We start from the raw sequence: 20150 nt of genomic DNA, 5'->3' as shown, positions 1-20150 counted from the left end.
CCATGAAAGTCTTATTACTTTGCTCTTCTTGCATCTGTCAACACACTCCCAAGGAGGTAACACAATCAGCACTGATCTTATTTACTGTAACGACACATTCTGGGCAACTCCCAGTCTTGCAGTTGACCACAAACTTGTCTGTATACCAAAGTATTTTAGTGTCAAGTGTGAGTCCATCTGTCAAAACAGCTGAAGCCCGGCTAAAAATGGGTCATGGAACAGGATTGAGAAAAAAAAAAAAACAGCCATATGGCATAAAGCTTATGCAACTGGCTCTGTGGCGCAATGGATAGCGCATTGGACTTCTAGCGAACACTAGTGAAGTGATTCAAAGGTTGTGGGTTCGAGTCCCACCAGAGTCGGCTTTTGGGCACCATAGGAGATAGACCGTAAGGGAGTCAGATTACATATCTAGAGAATTCAATGTAAAATGTGGAACACAACTCGAGTCCTCGGGGTGACCGTGAACATGTCTGCGGTTAAAATGTGAGGCCATCTGTTGACAGCTGAAGCTCGGCTCCAAGTAGGTGATACAACAGGACATAAATCCTAGACATAGGCAAGTCTGTTACAAAAAGATCCAGACCCCAGTTTCGTTTTCTATATTTTAGCTTTAGTTTTGTAAAAATATTTCTGTTCACAGGTGTTTTCTTCTGTCATTTACTCATGACAAGGAAACAAAGCCTACAATTCAAAAAGAAAAAAAAAACAATGCAAGTGATCAACAAATTAATAACTCAAGGTTAAGGTAAAACACATAATTTATTTTGCACATTTACAGTATCCCAGTACTAAACCAAAACTGTAATGAATGACTAAACAATACATACAACTAATAAAATATACAAATAATTACGTTTTAACACTGATGAATGACACTGTCAACTTAGCGAGGATGGCTGCTTGAAAATATGAGGGAATCATGTTTTAAAAGAGTTTCAGTATGTTACAAGGCCACATGCTAGCACGGTAGTAGTAACAATACACAACCAGACACCAGGACGGCTGCAAAATCGTAGTGTTCTCAGGTCAAATGGTTACACCTGTATAAATGTTACTCTACATAGAAAAGTGGTTTCAGTTGAAGTGCAGTTATTTCAATCCATTCCTTGTTTATGTGGCGGGAATCTGCGGCAGTCCGAACTCATCCACTAAAACACCATCCTGAAAACAAAACAGTCATCGGTGAGCGTCGCCATTCATTTAGGTGGTCCGTGATAACGCTCATACACTTACTAGACATTTGGGTTCATTATGAACGTTACACGTGACGATGTGAGGCGAGAACAAATGTTTGGCTAAAGTGACACATACAGGACTGTCTCAGAAAATTAGAATATTGTGATAAAGTCCTTTATTTTCTGTAATGCAAAAATGTCATACATTCTGGATTCATTACAAATAAACTGAAATATTGGAAGCCTTTTATTATTATTATTTTAATATTGCTGATCATGACTTACAGCTTAAGAAAACTCTAATATCCTATCTCAAAAAATTAGAATATTCTGGGAATCTTAATCTTAAACTGTAAACCATAATCAGCAATATTAGAATAATAAAAGGCTTGCAATATTTCAGTTGATTTGTAATGAATCCAGAATGTATGACATTTTAGTTTTTTTTTTTTTTTTAAATTGCATTACAGAAAATAAAGAACTTTATCACAATATTCTAATTTTCTGAGACAGTCCTGTACATAAACTCGAGATACTTAAAGGAATACGCACACATTTTGGTAAGTTGGTTTAGCAGTCCTAGCTTCCAATTCTGCCGAATTTAATGTTTTTGGCTTTCACAAATAGAATAAAAGTTTCACAAATCACCAGCTGTGTTTTATATATTATTTACTATTTAAAATATAATTGAGTTCCTCCGTGCAGCAGCGTGACCTGGAGCCTGAGAGACGGCTCCGTGTTGGGGGGGGTTTACGATTGGGGGAACCTAGATTTATGTCCAATGCAGTTTATGTCAAGCAAAATAACTTTGAAGCTCTCTGAAATCATTTTTGGTAACTGTAAATAAATAATTTCCACAACAGTCCTGACTGTTTAGACTTTTTTTCTGAGTTTCACCAAGTAAAAACAATCAACAGGAAGAGAGAACTTAAAACGGACATGTCTAGGTGTCTTTCTCGGTGTCTGGCTCAGACAGATGGTGGCTGGAGACACACACTCATAGAAAAACAAGAACTCCTCTTTTCCAGGTATGAAAAGACTGTTGGAACAGTTTGTGATGGGAAGAAAGCATTTCCCATACTTGATGAAAACAAAACTGCTGAGAAACTCAGAATATAGCCTTGGCCGACTACAGGTGCAGACTACTACTCTGCCCGAACAAAGTTTAGCGGTGGGAACAACACCAATGTTTTGTCTACTAGAATGTATCATCCTCTACGCTTTAATATCAGTATGCTCCTCTGTTTCATTGTCATTCTGCATCGAGACGCCTGATGGATGTTCTGACCCTTTTGCATGCAACTGTTTAATTAAATCTACTTAAATATGAATCATCGCTCAAGTCTTATTCTTGGTAATTTAGACACTCAGTTTTCAGTCCAGTTATTCACCTAGTTGGAAAGAACGTGTTGAAGACGTTTAGCAGGTTTTTACACAACACAGTTTTGAGCATTTCTCTCCTACTCTCCTACCTCTGTGGTTTCAGACAAGTGTACCTCCGGATGGAAAATACTGTGCATGATATGATAAAGCTTGATTTGTCATGTGATTGTTTTCTCTGTTTTTTCCCATGGTGCACCAGATTATAGAACACGCAGATCTTTCAGCACCATATGCAAATACTACTGAAGTACTACTAGAGTAGTCTTACATGTCACTGTTTATAAAACAGGTGTTTATCCTTTGTTAAAAAAGGGCATGAATTAAGAGTATACCCACATTTCCAGGGACCACTACACCACTGGTGCTGTGGTGTCAATACGTATACACCGTAGCCTTTCTTTAATGATGAAACAAATGTAAACAAGTAACCGGCTGGAAGCTAAAACTAAACCTAAGTCACAAGATTATCTAAGTTTTTGAGCCTCAAAGGTCCTGTCAGCTACTCCGAGCGCTATGATGTTCAGACTGTTACCTTGTTTGTCTTGCTGTCACTGGGGACTCCCTCTGGGATCGATGGGGCAGCTGAGGCATCATCCAAGTAGGAGCTGTCATCGTCCAGGAGCAGCTCATCACCTAGCGCATCCAGCTCTGAAAACACAGTTTAACCATCACTGTGCAAAATGTTCAGTGTGACGGTTTTTTTGGAAATCCAAGATGACAGTAATTTATGTTTCCAGTCTCATTATTATCTAATCTGATCAGTGCGTCTCGATGTGCTCCGGTCTGCTCAGTGCAACTCACTTCATCTGCTGTCCAGTAAAGTCTGCAAACGACACTGATGTGCAGGGTATTCTTTTCTTTATAAGGCAGCAGCGTAATTAGAAGTCTGCTGTTATCAGCTCTGCACTCATTAACTGTGATCTGTCATGTGTAATTGTTCTCAGAGAATGAAATCTCCCTGCAAAGCCAAAACAAAACTGAAGTGTCGGGTTTACCCGCTTCCAGATCCTCGTCGTCAATCTCTGGAGTGCCGTAACTTCGGCTCAGGGATTCCTGCACCTCGTTTGCTTCCTCCATCATGTCTTCCAGCTGGTCCTGTAAATCCTGCAAAGTTGCATTTTAGTGCCCCGTTAGTGTCTCCTCACAGGCAAAACATTGATCTCTACTTTTGATCAAACATTTAACTGTCAGTTTCCAACTTGGGTCGGCTCGTTGTGTAGCATTGTTTTTAAAAAACGTCAAGTGCACGTTGCTGCTGGCGTGGTGAGATCCTCGAGGAGCGGTGCACGTCATTTTGAGGAAACATGTTGCTGAACCTAAAACATCATAAAAGGACATGCTGCAAAACATTTTCACACTCCTGCTCACCACTTTCACTCCGGGCCAGATTGTTTTAGTGTGTTTGCTCTGCTCTCCAGCTGTGTGTTTCCCGGCCTGTTTTTTCCCCCATTAAACTGTTTGACTACACTTTGCTGCTTTTATCTGCTTGCCAACCCACCTGTTGCATTCATTAAAAACATTCATGTGTGTTCTGCGGGAGCAGAGATTTTATAATATTGTGTAGGACAAATTAAAATGAGTAAGACCCGGCCATTTACCCATTAGACCCATTGAATATGTGCGAAAAACAGTAGCTCATCCATTTTTCTGCAGGGTGCTAAAATCCACTTTTTTTGTACCAACAGAGGAAATGAACCCATTTTGATTAGTATATTGATTGCCTTGTGTTGCAAAAAGGAATATGTATTACTGCTAAATGAGGAGAGAAACAATTTTCACAAACATACGTCAATCTGATCAACTTTGACGTCCTTGTAGGCCTTTTTCATTTCCTTTGCACCAATCTTCATGGCATCTACCTGTGAAAAGAAGGCAGGTAGAAGAAGATAAATTTAGCAGGATAATCTGTTTACTAGTAAAGGCACTGGCTCGCCTCCATTAAGAGATCAGAGGTTTGTACTACGAAGCTGGATTAGTGGCTCAGAAAATGAACTTGAAGTTCAACTCTGGGTTTTCAGCCCCACTAAGCAGGTTCATTTCTTAAAAGAGTGATAAGACATCAAACTATAAAATAAGAGACTTCAATCTCTTACGATCAAATGTGCATATATCCACAATCAGAATACCTGGATTGACTGACTGAGATTATAAACAGTGTTTTGACACAATTTATCGTGATTTCAAGGGTTAGGATTTGTTGAGTTAGATAACTAAGTTACATCCTGAGCACTTTGAATCTGCTTTGTGACAGATGACAGATCTGAGATCTGTTTAACAGATTTATACTAACATCAAACACTTGCTCAGACAAACAGTTATATACACATGTTGTTATTGTTCCGTGTGGTTCATACTGTTGTTTTGGTGTCTTTTAAGCTCTGGATGGTGTAGTTCGCCTGCTCCATGTTAAACGACTGCTGAGCCAGCTGCTCCCGCTGACTTTCATACCTGAAGAAAAACAATACTGGCTAATGAGATGTATACTTGAAATAAAATTCTCTTTGTCCAAGCATATTTTTCATGTTAAGATAAGATAAGATAAGATAATCCTTTAATAGTCCCACAGAGGGGAAATTTGAAAAATCTAATGGCAGCGGTGGGATTCGAACCCACGCCCCCGAAGAGACTGGAGCCTTAATCCAGCGCCTTAGACCGCTCGGCCACGCTACCTTGCACAGAGTCAGTCCTACCAGTAGTGAACTCGTATACTGTAATGTGAGTAACTATAATCAGCCTTATCGTGTAAATACTTTAACAGAATTTGCTGCTTCTTTTATGTTATAGCACACTTCATATCTATTTTAGACTTTTGACAACAATATCTTGAATATTCAGAAACTGTGACTTTAATATTTCCTATTTGGACCAGTATCCATACTCCTCATCTCTTGCAGTTGAATAAAACCAGCCAGATACCAATCTATATTCTCAATAAATCATTCTGATCTGATTCTGATCTCTGCCCAAAAATGAAAAAACAATGGTATTTACAGCCTGATCTTGAAACCTCAACATGTTTTAGCCTTCTTCACTTTGGTCACATTTATAATCACTGCATTGGAAAATAAAAGTTTCCTTGGTTGTTTTTGTTTTTTTTATCTCCTTATTTCCCCTTTTGACTGTTTTTAATGTACGGGTTGATTATCCAGCACACAAGGCTAAATAGTTTTGTTACAATAGCAACAACACCTTCTAAAAAGTGTTATATCATATTAGCATTTGAGTTTATTTTGAGCTGGAAAACGTGTGCAGAAAAATGATATGGTCAGAAAATTGGTTTACATAATAAACATCATACTGTTCAGTGTAGGACTCACATTCTCTTCTGCTTCAGGACTCTCATCGCCTTCTGCTTCACCATATTCTGTATTTGATAAATGGATAATAATGAAAATTAAAAAAAGATGCTTGCCATGTTAGTTGTAGGTTTAAAGCTATTTTAACATAACATAACCCACCTTTGAGGGCCCGTCTCTCATCTTTTTCATCTGATCCTTGTATTTCAAAAGTTCAGCATCTAAGCGCGCTACTTTCTTTTCTATGGACTCTGACCTGGCGTCCACCTGAAGGAGGACAGCAGTGATAAGTCATGATATGCAGCATCCTGGCAGACCAAACACAGGATGGAAATGTCCTCCCGCCCTTCCCGTTTTATAATATAATAATTTTTAAAAAGCATTCCTTTGCCTCTCCAAACTTAATTGTCACTAACCTCGCAAGAACTGCTGCTGCTGTAGCCTGGGTGGCAGTTCTCGTGAGGTTAGTGGCAACACAGGTACAAACTTGGAACAACAAATCAGAGATGGATGGATGAACGAGAGAGAAGGCATTTCTGCCAAAAAAGCTAAGACTTTGTGTAAATATCTGTAAAAATGGGAAACCGAATTTACTTTCCTAAAGAAGAGCAGGATGGAGCTCAGAAACGTGTATGTGTATATAAACTGAAAATATTTAAAATAAATAAGTGTGCTTTAATTCCCTTTTGTGTTTTCATTTAGGCTCTATTATAGGAATTACATACATAGGAATGTCCACAGCATTTCAGTGTCAACAAAGGTCGACCTATCAGATTCTGAGCACCTAGTTGTAGTTTGTAAGTGGTTGACAGGTAGTTATTTTAGATTTCTCTTAAACCTGTCTTAAAATGTAAGATACTGGTCCTCGGTTGGGCTGGTGGGACAGCGGGTGGTGGAAAATGTCCCTTATTTTTAAATCCCAAACTTGACAGGTATGTGTGTAGGCAGTACTGGAGTTGAGGGGGGATGAGGGGGGATGGCATCCTCCCTGAAATAAAAATGGTCAAAATCATCCCCCCTGTAAAACTGCCATCCCCCCTTTCCATCCCTTATGCCATTTCATCAATTAATGTGGTTTTACTGCTATTTCAACATTTAGTCATCACCAGAAAAATAACTTATTTGACAATTTTCACCTGTTTCAAGTACATTTTCACTTGAAATAAGTAGGAAAATCTGCCAGTGGGACAAGATTTATCATTACAAGCAAAAACATCTTGTTCCACTGGCAGATTTTTCTACTTATTTCAAGTGAAAATCTACTTGAAACAGGTGAAAATTGTTGTTTTTTCCAGTGATGAGTCTTGTTTTAAGTGTAAGAGATTTTTTTTTACTAAAATGAGACATTTTAACTAGAAATAAGTTCTTGTTAAGATTTTGAGTTTTGGCAGTGATCCATTTACTTATCCTGTGAAGGACAGAGTCATATTGATAAGTTCAGAAAACTGTTTTTTATTGTTGTGTTTGGATGTATTTGATGTAAGCAGTGGATATTTACAGAAGGCTGCATTTATCTGCTGCTATGTCATTCCTGCAGTATTTCTGCAGGTGTTTTGGTCACTGATATTATTTGTAATATATTATATTATTTGTAATCAGCACAAATTATCTGTCCCCATATGATAAAATCCACCATCCCCCCTGATTTTTTTTTACAACTCGAGAACTGTGTGTAGGTAACAGTTGTGGTGAACAAACACACCACTCCTCCAAATATGACGCAAAAAAGCCTGTAAATGTGAGATAGTGATGGAGAAGGCAGTTATTTGCAGCGTGGTTTACTGTTTTGATTAGCCTTTTGTGACCATCCCAGCTCAAGCCTAAATTATGGTTCTGCGTTAAATCGACGCAGAGCCTACGGCGAAGGGTGCGCATCGCCGCGTACCCTACGCCGTAAGCTCTGCGTCGATGTAACGCAGAACCATAAATCAGCCTTCAGTCACAGCACCACATCCCATCGTAAACAACAGGACACTAACTACTCACTGTGCCGATACAGTCCGACAGATTCGGAGGAGGCGCTTTGGGCTTCCCGCGTCCAAATATTCTGTTCATGTTTAAAGCGTTTTATGACCTTAAATATATCAAATTGTCTCGCTTAGGACATACAAAAAAAGGATTTTCCCATTGAAGACACCCGGAAGCAACGGTTCACACGCAAAATGCTCCGATTGGCTGGCGGAAAAGATGGTGACCAATCACAGAGCAGGCGCGCTTCTGCCGCGTAGCGGTGAGCGGAGGTACTGCAGCGACTACAGAAAGCCTTTTGTCCCCACAGACGCAACATCCATCAAGGGCCAGTCTTTGTTGGTCATGCTCTGCAGAGAGGCTGCCATGACATGTGGGTTTAAATCAGGAGTTTGACAAACATGGTTCACTTTACCAAATACCCCTTTACAGGTACTGAAATACTCTTTTATAATAGGGAGTTTATAATCTGTAGTGTCTTTTTTTAGGTTGATATAATGTGGTCATGCTTTAAAGGTCAGTTATAGTATATGTACTAAATTAATTATTAATTAAATAGAACCATATAAAGATCATTATTACAGATACTGTATATTTATCATATCGATTTAAGACATTTCTTTTAACTGTCATTGATCATTGGCATCAGTGTATGAGGATCGATTTGTCAAATATACTATATATTACATTACATTTTTATTTTATTTTATTTATATTTCTATTTAAATAAACATAATTTACAAGTTGGGCCCTCTCCACAAGGTCAAAAAAATAAAACAATACATGTGAGCGTGTTAGATAACTAAAACACAATAACTTATAAATTTGGACGACAACTTTAATGAGACCATCACACCGGCAGGTTTTTTTTACTTGTTTGTTCTATTAATTACTGTATTATTTAATTAATATAATATTAGAAATGTATGATAATACCCCAAAAATATTTGTACAGAAAAGGGTGATACACTTGGTATATTTTTTTTAAAACTTTCAGATCAAAATTACACACGTAAACTGTATGATCATGTGTGACTGTAGCTCTGCCCAGCTGGCCTTCAGCAGGAGGGTCCCCCCTTATGATCCACAAACATGAGCAATAAACATACACAGTGACTCCATACATCCATTGCAATATACTCCCTATACCGAGTGCAAATTCAAACTTAACGTATTTGTAACTTATTTATACTTAGCGCAATACGGTCACTGGCACTTTATCCTGCTCTCTGAGTCTTTCCTACCTGACGTGATATTTCTTCGTGTTGTACAATGTGTGGCTTCGTCATCTGTCAGTCTGTCTATCTATCTGTCTGTCTATCTAACCTGTTCAAGATTTTGCCCCTCCTAAAGGGGAGTTTCCTTTCCTCCCACTAGGGGAGTTTTTACCTGCCACTGTTTATGTTATAATTACTTGGTTGTCATGTTCTGGGTCTCTGGAAAGCGCCTAGAGACAACTTGTGTTGTAATAGACGCTATAAATAGAATTGAATTGAAATGAATTGACAGAGAAAACCATCAATTCATCCAGCTTCATACATTAAGTGACAAGAACAAGTTTGTTGCTTTAGTTAAAAAGAGGGGATTGTATTATTCCACTCAGAAAAAGGGCTTTCAGTCAGTCTGCATTCTCTGTTAAAGCTGCACAAGAATGGAACTCCATCCCTGCAACTATCAGAGAACTGGACACATACAGTTTATTTAGAGCTCATTTAAAGAAATGGTTGATTAATACTCAGCTCTGTCAGCACTAAAACTTAATTTGCGCCTTTCTTTATTTCTGTACTTTTGTACTTTTCTGTACTTTCTGTATCTTTTCTGTACTTTTTTGTATTCTTACATCTGTCCAGGGACTACAGATGAAAAATAGCCTCTTGGCTATCTCTGGCACATTTACAGCAATGTTTTTATTGATGTGCATTGTCCCTGTCAAATAAACCAATAAATAAATAAATAAAATAAATAAATAAATAAATAAAAATAACAAAATGTATATTTATTTTCATTGATTTAATTTCCTTGATTTAATTTCTAGAACTCCTGGGCTACAGCAAACAAAAACAACTGAGATTTTCAGATGTTTCTTTAACTTTAATTACGGGCCTGCATTTGTGAGATCCTTGTGGGTTTAGAGAAAGAAAAAATCTTTTTGGTGCTTGTCCTGGTCCAGCGTGTCCCAGCATCTTAGACCAGTGTGCAGAATATTTGAACTCAAATCCATTGGTCAATGTTTGGATGACTGTGACAGACAAACCAGCAAGAGCAAAAAGAAATCGTCCACATCTTAAGTCTTGATTACTTGATTTTTTCGAAGCAGCACATTCATTCATGAACAACAAATAATTTCATCAGTTCCAACTCATAAACTGTTTATAATAGATGGCTTATCTTAAGTTATCTTAAATAGCATATTCAAACATTATTTTTCCAATTATTCGGCTCACTAGCATGCGACTTATGCAGCCAGTCATGTGGGATAGTTTTTCTTTCAAGCAGTGAAGCCAGTTGGATCCTTAATATGACACTTGTCAATTATGACACTGTCAATTTCCCCGAGGGAACCTCCCAAAGGGATAAATAAAGTCGTCTGAATCTGAATCTGAAGATGAACGAAAGCCCAACCTGCTTTGCGTAATTACTTGTTATTTCACATGCATCTTGAGAGACAGGAACTGAGAGCAGGAAAAAAAGGAAGTAATCTTGGTAATTACGGTGGACAGCTTCATCAATGCACCCAGAAGACTGACTGATTTAATTTTGCCTCTCAGACCTCTGAGAATCCCTCTTATCTGTTCACCATTAGGGCTGTCAGCTGCTGTAAAGAGCGCTGCTTCGTCTTGAACGATGTCATGTATGCCAGCTGGTCACAAAGGACGGATTTGAGAACTGTAATAATGAAATAGAAATTCGTCGGGAGTGCAGCGCTGAGGTCAGACCGGGTAGCTACTTCCAGCATGTCCATCAGAGTATAAAGCTTTTCACAAAGTTGCTCTCAGGGTCTTTTTTTTCCCTTCTCTTTGACATATTTTCAGAATTTACTTTTAGAAATTATTCATGCCTTTTTCTACTTAACATTTGATCATTTATGTAAGATGAAATGCAAATCGTTGCTAATGCTGAGTAATTTGAAATAAGGTGAAAAACAAAAACATGATCATTTCTGTTTGTGCTTCACAATATTATCTGGGCTGCCTTTGGCCCTTATGGCTCAGCTATGGCATTTGGGAAGTCCTATATGGGCCAGACTTGGGCCAAAGGTGGGTTTTAGTATGTGTTGTATGGACTAGATGTGACACACAGTTCATAACCTTGTGCTGAAATAGGTTACAGCCTTGAGAGCCAGGGATAATAGAAAAGCTGAACTAAAATCAATATTTGGTCCATGATGGATATGTGGATGGTTGTCTGGGTTTGCTCAGCTTTTTCCCTTTTTTTTTGCTCAGTACTGGCTTCAGGGAGAAAAAAAAACATTGGTTGCAAAGCATGACCTCCAGAGCATCTTCACCTCGCCATGGAGAAAATTAGGTTAACACTTCACATATTGACAGGAGACGAAAGGGTGACAACAAATCTCAAAGGCCACGGAAAAAAAGGAAAACCCGTGCCAAGCTTGAATATGCAAATGTACCAGTGCAGGGCAGGAAAGTCATCGACTGCGTGAAGAGCCATCAAACACGTCAATGGCACTTCACATGAAGGTGGAAGCTTTTCGGTTATGGGAAAGGTACCCTGAAACGACATCTTGAGGTTAGGGGCACAAACATGGAGATTTATCATCCATCCATTTTTCATTTTCTCCTATTCTGAGTTAGTGAAGCATATTCCATCTGCCATTTGGCCAGATGTGGAGTACAGTCCGGAAAGGCCACCAGTCCATCAGAAGTCGACACAGAGGTAACTGGAGACAAACATTCATGCATGCTCACACTCTCATCCACAGAAGATGTATCATTACGGATAAACTTGAAATACACTGTTTTAGATTTAAAAATGTGCAAGTATAAATGATCCTGGCTGTTAATTGTGACTTGAGCTGACTCTTTCCTAAAGTATCGCACAACTGTGGACTTAGTCATCTCATCAAGCAGCACCTGCTGACTTAAAAAAAAAAAAACACCTGTATGTTTTTGAGAGCATCATCCACTCCACATGTCTGAGTGCTTTCCACAAAATCCTTCATATGTGAATGGCTTAGAGGGAACATCAAGGTGGAGTTAGCTGCAATAATGACTGAACCATTGGGAGAAATTAGCTGTGACTAATGTCCAGGCTGCTTAAGTACTCTAATATTATACATATTTGTGCCATTGGAAGCAAATCTCCTTGGGGAGTGAATGTGGATGAAAGCGATTTTAAATATCCTTAAGCTCTTCACACAAGGACTCGATTTTCATTTACAGCTTCTCTGCAAGGCCAAACATCACATAGCCCTTACAATTAGTACGATAAAGGCTTTGACCTCTGTTTCAGTCAGTGTTACACCATGAACAACACCGCTGTAACACGTGGGTTGAACAGAGTTTTTCTGTTGAACAAGACAGAAAAACAGAATTAGTTGTTAGATGGGTCCTAATTTCACGGCTGATTCAGGAAGCACATTTTTCTTCTTGGAACCCACATGGGTTTCGTTAGCAAGGTGTCCTTCACACCACCCAGTCTTCCATTTTACAGCTTTATTAGGACTTAGTTGTGCATGCATGAAGCATGTCTTGACATTCAAAGTTAAAATATACAGCAAAATACCCAACAGATACAGAAGCTGCAGGACATTATACACACATGAGGTACAGACTTGGGCTGACGTCAGCAGATATTTTGCTTACGAATACAGTCAGAATTGATGCAGTCAGGCTGCAGTACATATTGAGAATAATTATTAAGAGAAACACTATACAGCCAAGCTAACAGCCTATTCCCATATAATAAATATTACAATAACGTCAAGCTTTAGACTCAAAAAACGTCTAAATGGATGTGACTATTTGTGCATCAGTTATAAGGCAGAAGGCACACAAACAAGGCACAAAAACAGCTTGTCTGCCAAAAGTACTGTAGTATATTAACCTTATAATAGATACATATATTTATAGTCAGCCCGGTGTCAAAAGTGATATTTAATTAAATCAAGTTGACTATTTTAACTGTTACGAATCAGAAAAAGCAAGACATAAGTCACGTAAATGCTTTTCCGCAAGATAGACCCAAAAAAACAGCAGTTTAAGTAGTCTGAACATAATAGATTCCTTATACACCACATATCTAGAAGTTCTGTCTTTGGATCTGTTCACTGTTTCTTAGTGGTTAAAAAGTCTTGCTTCATCCAAGAAAACAGCCCAAGAGGATGCAGAAAGAAGAAAAGTCTGGATGTTCACATTTAGATTTAGACCTGATCTTACATCTACATGTACCAGTATGTACTGAACACTCACAAATGCACAGTTTTCCAGTTGTTAAAATGAAGTGTTGAGCAGAAACTTACAGCAAGCATCGAGTTGAACTGATTTAACATCAAAAGTCTCACTTACCTACATTCTGTATTACATGTATGTCACTGGAATAAAATCTTTTTTTTTTCTTGTTTGGCTGCCCTTTGACCACGTAGCTGTGGTTTCAGATTAGATGTGGAGATGTCATGATGACACTGTGCACAAGTATTCATCTTCTCCTCACTGACAGTCGGAGCCGCAGCTGAAAATGCTCGGCGGTGCGGAGCACTGCCAGGCACAACAGTTTAAAGGACTGAGTTCATCTTAAATTACGGTGGCTGTCATTTTCACAATGAAGCCTCGTCACAGTCAATCATCTGATCAGAGTGGAAATACTGCAGTTCAGTCTGGAGGATCATCCCTGAGAGGTATGGGTCCACAAATCTACAATAATGTAAAGCACTGAACTACAATTCACACGAAACACAGTCAGCGTAAAAGTGTTGCTTGTAACAATGTTCATGATGTAACCCCATCAATAAACAGGGACAGTTCCTTTTACAGCTCTGTCATTATTCACAGGTAAATATACAGGTCAGGGTAAAGAAACTGCACGTAAAAAAAAACCTGTCTTGTGTGGACATCTTTTAATTTTGTATACCAGTAATGCTAAAAAATATTCTGACAAGTCCTAGTCCCTCCTTTTTCTTCAGAAGAAATATCCTAAACTATGAGATAAAATACAACGATTTAGACTCTAACTGGGCTGTTATCCCCTAAGCAAATGTTTTCAATTTAAATGTATTTTCAAAGGAAGAGAATGATGCCAATATACAATATGTTTCTTATTGTTAACAAATCCCATAAAAAAAACCAAAAGTAATAATGTTTGTCACTGTCTCAGTACTTTTTAATCATTTGAATAAAAGCGACAGAAAGAAGTCTTGTGTAAAAATATCAGTTTCAGTTTTGTTTGAAAGAATATTGTATCTTTTTTTTAGCAAGTGCTGTCTTTTCTCTTGGACTATCTCATCTCTAAAATCCACAAAAACCACAGAAAGTCGCTTTAAACTATTGTGATGGCTCCAAATACAGTCGGGCTCCACTGACCTCCACGTTACGATGTCCTATTCTGCAGCAGAAATGAAGTTTTTACAATCTGGTTTTAGTCTCCATAGCTATATTGCGTATCCATGGCCACCGTAATAGGGAGTATATTTTTTATGTACCTCATCAGGTTAAAAAATAACCACATATTTATGCGAGCTTTGAGCCAATCAACCATAAGTTATCTTATTTTAAAGATAATATGACTTATTGATACTTGTACTAACAGGCCACTATGACATGGTTCTGGGCCCTATAGTGGCTAAAGAAATAAAAATGAACCTTATAGAATTAACAAGATTCTGCCATTTATTATGAGAGGAGAGACATTACTTTTTTTGCACATCATGACTTAAAATAGAAACGCAGCTATTCTCACGTTCGAGTTTTGAGTTATATTAACTGTTTTGAAATATCGCTTGCCGGAGGTTTTGCAGCCAATCTGTCATGGAAACATGGCTACTGTTGGATTTATCAGTGGGCTCTATTTGAGAAGTCTGGTAGCAACGTGGCCAACTTCAAGGAGGGTGATCCATGCCGTCTTTAGATATAAATCTAAGATTACTCAATTGAAAAGAGTGATTCGATTGCTGTGGATTTCAGTCTTCCAGTAACTATTTGCAGTAGGGTATTGATTCATTAAGGAGAGTATTGGTGGAGTCATCAATGTCAAACCATGTTTGGTTTTAGTATTTCCATGAGGTTCATTGACAATAAGACTCTCTGCTCAGATGGCAGTGGTGACTTGAGTCAAACACAGATCATTGGAGTCCTCCCAGCTCTGGCAAGGCCTAGAGGTGGTGTTCATCTCTAGTCATACGGGCCTGGCCTGTCTCATGTCCCCCCGAGCTTCGGTGGGGTAGGTGTGATCTCGCAAGGTACTTCTCACTCTGCTCACTCCCTGGCAGTCACTGTGTCCCTGCAGTCCTGGGCAGCAAAAGTCTCTGAAGCACCTCTTGAAGTTCTCATCCAGGAAAGCATAGAGGATGGGGTTGAGGCTGCTGTTGGTGTAGCCCAACGCTACGCAGAAGAAGTAGGCGGCCATGACGGCGGTGGTCTCGGGGACGTTGGTGGACAGCGCTTTGACCAGGATGAAGATGTGGATGGGTGTCCAGCAGACCACGAAGACGGCCACGACCACCAGCACCAGACGGGTGATCCGACGCAGGTTGCGGTCCTTCTCGCGAGAGCCTGACAGGAGGCGCACGCTCTTTAGTCGCAAAACCATCAGCGTGTAGCAGACGGTGATGATTATGAGCGGGGCCACGAAGGCAAAGATGAAGACACAGATCTTCATCAGGGTGTCCCAGTAGGTGTAGGGATCTGGGAACTGTAAAGCACATTCTGTAGTCCCTGAAAGTTACAGAAAAATAGCATGAGTGCAGCAGATTTCACGAGTTGGTTTTTCCACTGCTATAGTGTTGATGTCACAGGAAGAAAAGGTGAGTTAAAACGCCCTTTTAATGTACATTTTTAATCAATGTATGCAAAGTTGAATTTAAATTATAACAATAATGATCATAATTATTAAAATTAAACTTGTATTGGATTGCAGTTATTTTAATATAGGAAGCTTTATATGCAATCCTGTCACGGTTTGGGCAGTTCCTGTTTTATTTTGAAACCCGTGTCTGTGTTTCAGTTCTGTCTTGACTTCCCTGGTTCCCATCTGCCCTGATTGTTTGCACCTGTGTCTCGTCAACCCTTCTGAGTATATTGTCTTTCCCTTGCTCCCGGCCGGTCCGTACTGTTTGATCCCTCCATGTTTCAGGTCCAGTTTTTTGGCTAAAGCACTTGTGTTTCTATTAATCCTGCTCTGCAGCGCTTTTGGTTTGTTTTTGGCATAAATAAATCACCTTTTTGGAACTCCTGCCTCCCTGCATCTCTCCTGCGCTTGGGTCCTAATCTACCAACTCCTGACACATTCCAAGTGCTCTTTAATGCACTTGAATGAAAAAAATATTTATTTCACCTAAAATAATGTGTTAGACTTTTTATTTTAGGTTGATTATTGTCATTCATTATGTAGTGATAAACCAACTACACTGATAGATTCCTAAAACTAATAATGTGGTCACTGACTAAAATACTTACCTGATAAAGATGACATTAACTCTGTTATAAAACATGCAATCACTGCACTGTTCTAATGTATTTAAGAAGGGTATGAAATAAAAAATTCCCTGAATAACAAGGAAAAAATAGGGACTGAAAGATAAAGGTAAACATTTTCATTCTCAGTGGAGCATGTGTAGGAAATGTTGTGGTGAATCACCCTTAATAGCCATCAAACTGGGCTCACCCACTCCATCTATCCAAACACAAAAGATAATCCCCAATGTGTCTAAAAAAAAATATACCTTTGCAACCATGAAAATGTGCACAAAAGCTATTGTGGCAGACCCAGAGTTAGTCTAAAAACCTTTGTAACCGGGACCAACAAACCACACTAAAGCAAAACTATTATAGTATGGGCAGAAATTCCTCTGTGAGATCTTGTGAGGCAGTAAGTTTGTCAAGCAATGGAAGGTCAGTGTACCGTTATTGGTATTAGTGCTTCCTAGCACCATGGCAGGAATCCCAGCAGCTGACGACAGCACCCAGATGATCACATTGATGATCTTTGCCTTCATAGGAGTGCGGAAATCCAGGGCCTTAACGGGATGGCACACAGCCACGTAGCGATCCACGCTCATCATGGTCAAGGTGAAGATGCTGGTGAACATGTTGTAGTAATCGATAGAGATGAAGACTTTGCACGCCACCTCCCCAAACGGCCAGGAGCTGAGCAGGTAGTCGGTGCTCTGGAAGGGCATGGTGGTAGTAACTAGAGCATCGGCCACAGCCAGGTTGAAGATGTAGATGTTGGTGGCTGTCTTCATTTTGGTGTATCTACAGCAAGAATGAAGTAAGCAAGAGGTACAAGCATGTCTTAAAAAATGTTAAAAATTAAAAAAAAAAAATAAAATAAAAAAAATAAAACTGTCAGCATGTCCATATAAACCCAATCTGGGCTAGTTGGAATATCTGGATACAGAGTCGGCTTGAAATGGAAAAATGGGGATCCATATGTTTTCACTATGACCCCCAAACACAAAGCCTATGTTGGACAAACAAAGGCTAACAGAAGTGGGCATGAGTACTGCAGTGCATGTTAACAATAGATGATGTAATCTTGGACATGTGACTGTGAGGGAGCACCTCTGAACCCCAGATGTCGTACTGTTGTATACGTTTCTATCTGTGCTGTCCACTGAGAGGGTTCACCTATTTTACCTATTATTTCACCTATTATAGTTGTTGCCAGAGGAAAGAAGCAACACGGTAAAGCGGCTGTGATGATCTCTGTGACTTTCAATAACACCAACAATGTACCTATAATAATGTAACTAGCTATCTTTTATTCCCAAGTAATTTACTCTAAAACAAAGTATTTTCCCTTTGGGATTAATTGTATTATCTAATTAATTTAAATTTCCAGTATTTCTTTAAGATTTTGCTGGTATCAAATTAAAAGAAGACATAAATTTAGACATTGTGCCAAATCATGTAAAAGTGTAAATGTTTATTTTTACTGAAGCTATTTTCCGTTATTAACAGCCTTCCATTTAATTTTTGTCTCATGGTATTATCTTAATGGATTACACTTGCACAAAGTGACAAAAACGAAGCAAATAATTTTTCATCTCCCAATTAAAATTCCCTTAATTTGTAATTAACTATGAAAAACATTTTTTACAATCAACACGAAACACCTGATGCCGAACACTGGAGACAAAAACATTGCATTCCACCCAAACCGTTCTAACACCTAAACACAAAAATATATCCATGAGCTCACGGGAGAAAACAGTGACGCAACCAAAGAAAATCCAATATATATGTAAATAAATGTAATTATATTCTCGTGTTAGGCTTCCTGTTTCCTCTTGATGCGTGTAATAATTAATCTGTGGCCCTGTGCACGGACATGGATGCAGGTGAAGGTTAACATGACACATTTTTATCTCAACACAAATGACCCCCCCTCCACACACACACACACACACACACACACACACACACACACACACACACACACACACACACACACACACACACACACACACACACACACACACACACACACACACACATAACAAAGAAAGAAACTCACCTGATAATGACATACATCACTAAACAATTGCCCACTAAGCCCACCACGAACACCACCGAGTACACAGTGACTATGATGGGGATGATGGGCGACATGGGCTCGAGTTCGGAGTCCCAGGTGCCATTGGTGTAGTTGAAGACATCCGATGATCCGGGCTGCCAGGTGAAGTTGGGAATACACTCCCCCGACTGTCCCGAGGGACACCTGTCCTCCTGGAAGATGCGCACCACGCCGCTCTCCATGCTGCTGCCGCTGCTGCTGCTGCTGCTGATGATGATGCTGGGCGGAAACTGACCGCTCAACTTCGGCCAAAACAGCTGAATTTATAGCGTTGGCTTCTAATGAGAACAAAAAAAAGAAGAATGCACGTTTTGCATTTGGCATAGACATTTAAATCTAAATTGGAGGAAAGAATTATAATAATAAGTGCAGCGCAACAGCCTGCGCTCAAGGACATCACACCCAAGTGCAAACACCACCTCACCTATTTTTCCTGCCTTCAAAAAGTTCCTTCAAATACAGCAAGCTGGTGTAGGAGTCTGGTTTAGGACGCACAACCTCAGTCTGAAATCCAGATGCGGGGTGTTTGCCAGAAATGACGGGTTTTTGGGGGTTGGTGGTGAAGGAGCAGGAACATTCACAGCCTGTGCCACCGCTGCGCCCCCGAAGGTGCGCACTGGAAGCCCGCACTGCTCATTCAGTGACATCAGACGCTGAGCCAACAGACATGACAGCCAGAAGAAGAGCTCTCACTACATGCATCACAGGCAGTTGAAAATGCAGTTTGTTTTTCATAAAGATTGTTTTTTTGTTAATCTAAAGTCATGTAAAATACATCCCTAAACTGCATCTTTAATGTTTGCTCCCTTAATTAGCCTGGGAACCTTAGCAAACTTGTAATTTATGTCTCTTTATAAGTTAAGTTTACAAGAAAATATCCAAACTAAAAAAGCTACATTAATGAGATGTTAAAATTCAAATGTTATTCAAAATAAAAGCCAATGTTGCTGTAAAATTTTCCCCAGCAACTCCTGGTAGACATCACTGTGATGCAAAACCCCCCCCAAAACAAACAGATTTGTTATAAAAAGCATTAAGCACGAGAGGGACATCAACCCTCACGTGATTATATCCATTTCTTGCCAGCAGCAGAACATAACAAGCAATTTATAAAATATCACAGACAGATTCATTACTAAGATAAGTAGAAAATATTGAATAGCTTCAAGGAGGGGAAAATAAGCTCATTACCTCATCAGCATGTTTTGATTCCTTTTTGGTCCGAATTAGTTTAGCGCCCAAAAAAAGAGAAGCTTCATTTTCATCCAAGCCTTTTAGTTCTGTGGGTTCATAATAAGCTACACACCTTCTTTCATGGGCATTGTCTCAATTTGATCAACTGTATATTTCCCTCCACCTCAAAAAATATGAGTCTAGTCATCACTCCTGCAACATAATAGCAACGAAGGCTCAAAATGAAAAGACAAAGTGGGTCTAAATGAAGAAAACACTCCTCTCTGCAGAAATCACAGGCTACTCAACTCTTACTAGTTTCTGGTTTTTCATCCTGGAAAAGATAGGAGACAGGTTTCATCCAGTATGTCATTAACATGAGCTGCTTCTTTTTCCTCCTTTC

At 39.2% G+C, this 20150-nt stretch overlaps 2 protein-coding genes and 2 non-coding genes across 8 annotated transcripts; 1 reads left to right on the top strand and 3 right to left on the bottom strand.

Annotated features, from left to right (window-relative positions):
* Positions 1-271: 271 nt before the first annotated feature.
* trnar-ucu (transfer RNA arginine (anticodon UCU)) lies at positions 272-362 on the top strand. Its single transcript is given in 2 exon segments — positions 272-308; positions 327-362. It is a non-coding gene; the product is annotated as a tRNA-Arg (tRNA).
* Positions 363-743: 381 nt separating this feature from the next.
* Positions 744-8001, bottom strand: LOC133452000 (charged multivesicular body protein 5-like). The gene is made up of 8 exons (XM_061731184.1): positions 7844-8001; positions 6020-6124; positions 5879-5925; positions 4916-5009; positions 4349-4420; positions 3557-3665; positions 3094-3209; positions 744-1164 (listed from the first exon to the last, which is right to left on the bottom strand). Exons 1-8 carry the CDS (start codon positions 7910-7912, stop codon positions 1114-1116), a joined length of 663 nt encoding a protein of 220 aa, XP_061587168.1. The 5' UTR covers positions 7913-8001; the 3' UTR covers positions 744-1113.
* trnal-aag (transfer RNA leucine (anticodon AAG)) lies at positions 5150-5231 on the bottom strand. The gene has a single exon. It is a non-coding gene; the product is annotated as a tRNA-Leu (tRNA).
* A 6751-nt stretch (positions 8002-14752) lies between the features above and the next one.
* oprk1 (opioid receptor, kappa 1) lies at positions 14753-18756 on the bottom strand. Of its 5 annotated transcripts, none has more exons than XM_061731180.1 (4): positions 18515-18756; positions 16898-17250; positions 16652-16663; positions 14753-15711 (listed from the first exon to the last, which is right to left on the bottom strand). In XM_061731180.1, exons 1-4 carry the CDS (start codon positions 18754-18756, stop codon positions 15173-15175), a joined length of 1146 nt encoding a protein of 381 aa, XP_061587164.1. In that variant the 3' UTR covers positions 14753-15172. The 5 variants fall into 5 exon arrangements, with proteins under 5 accessions (XP_061587164.1, XP_061587163.1, XP_061587165.1 ...); XM_061731179.1 differs by lacking the exon at positions 16652-16663 and adding an exon at positions 16441-16452; XM_061731181.1 differs by lacking the exon at positions 16652-16663 and adding an exon at positions 16422-16439 and having other exon boundaries at positions 14753-15702.
* Positions 18757-20150: the final 1394 nt, after the last annotated feature.

Source organism: Cololabis saira, chromosome 10, assembly GCF_033807715.1.
Source record: "Cololabis saira isolate AMF1-May2022 chromosome 10, fColSai1.1, whole genome shotgun sequence".
Taxonomy (NCBI): Eukaryota; Metazoa; Chordata; class Actinopteri; order Beloniformes; family Belonidae; genus Cololabis; species Cololabis saira.
This window is presented reverse-complemented; position numbering and strand designations above follow the sequence as displayed.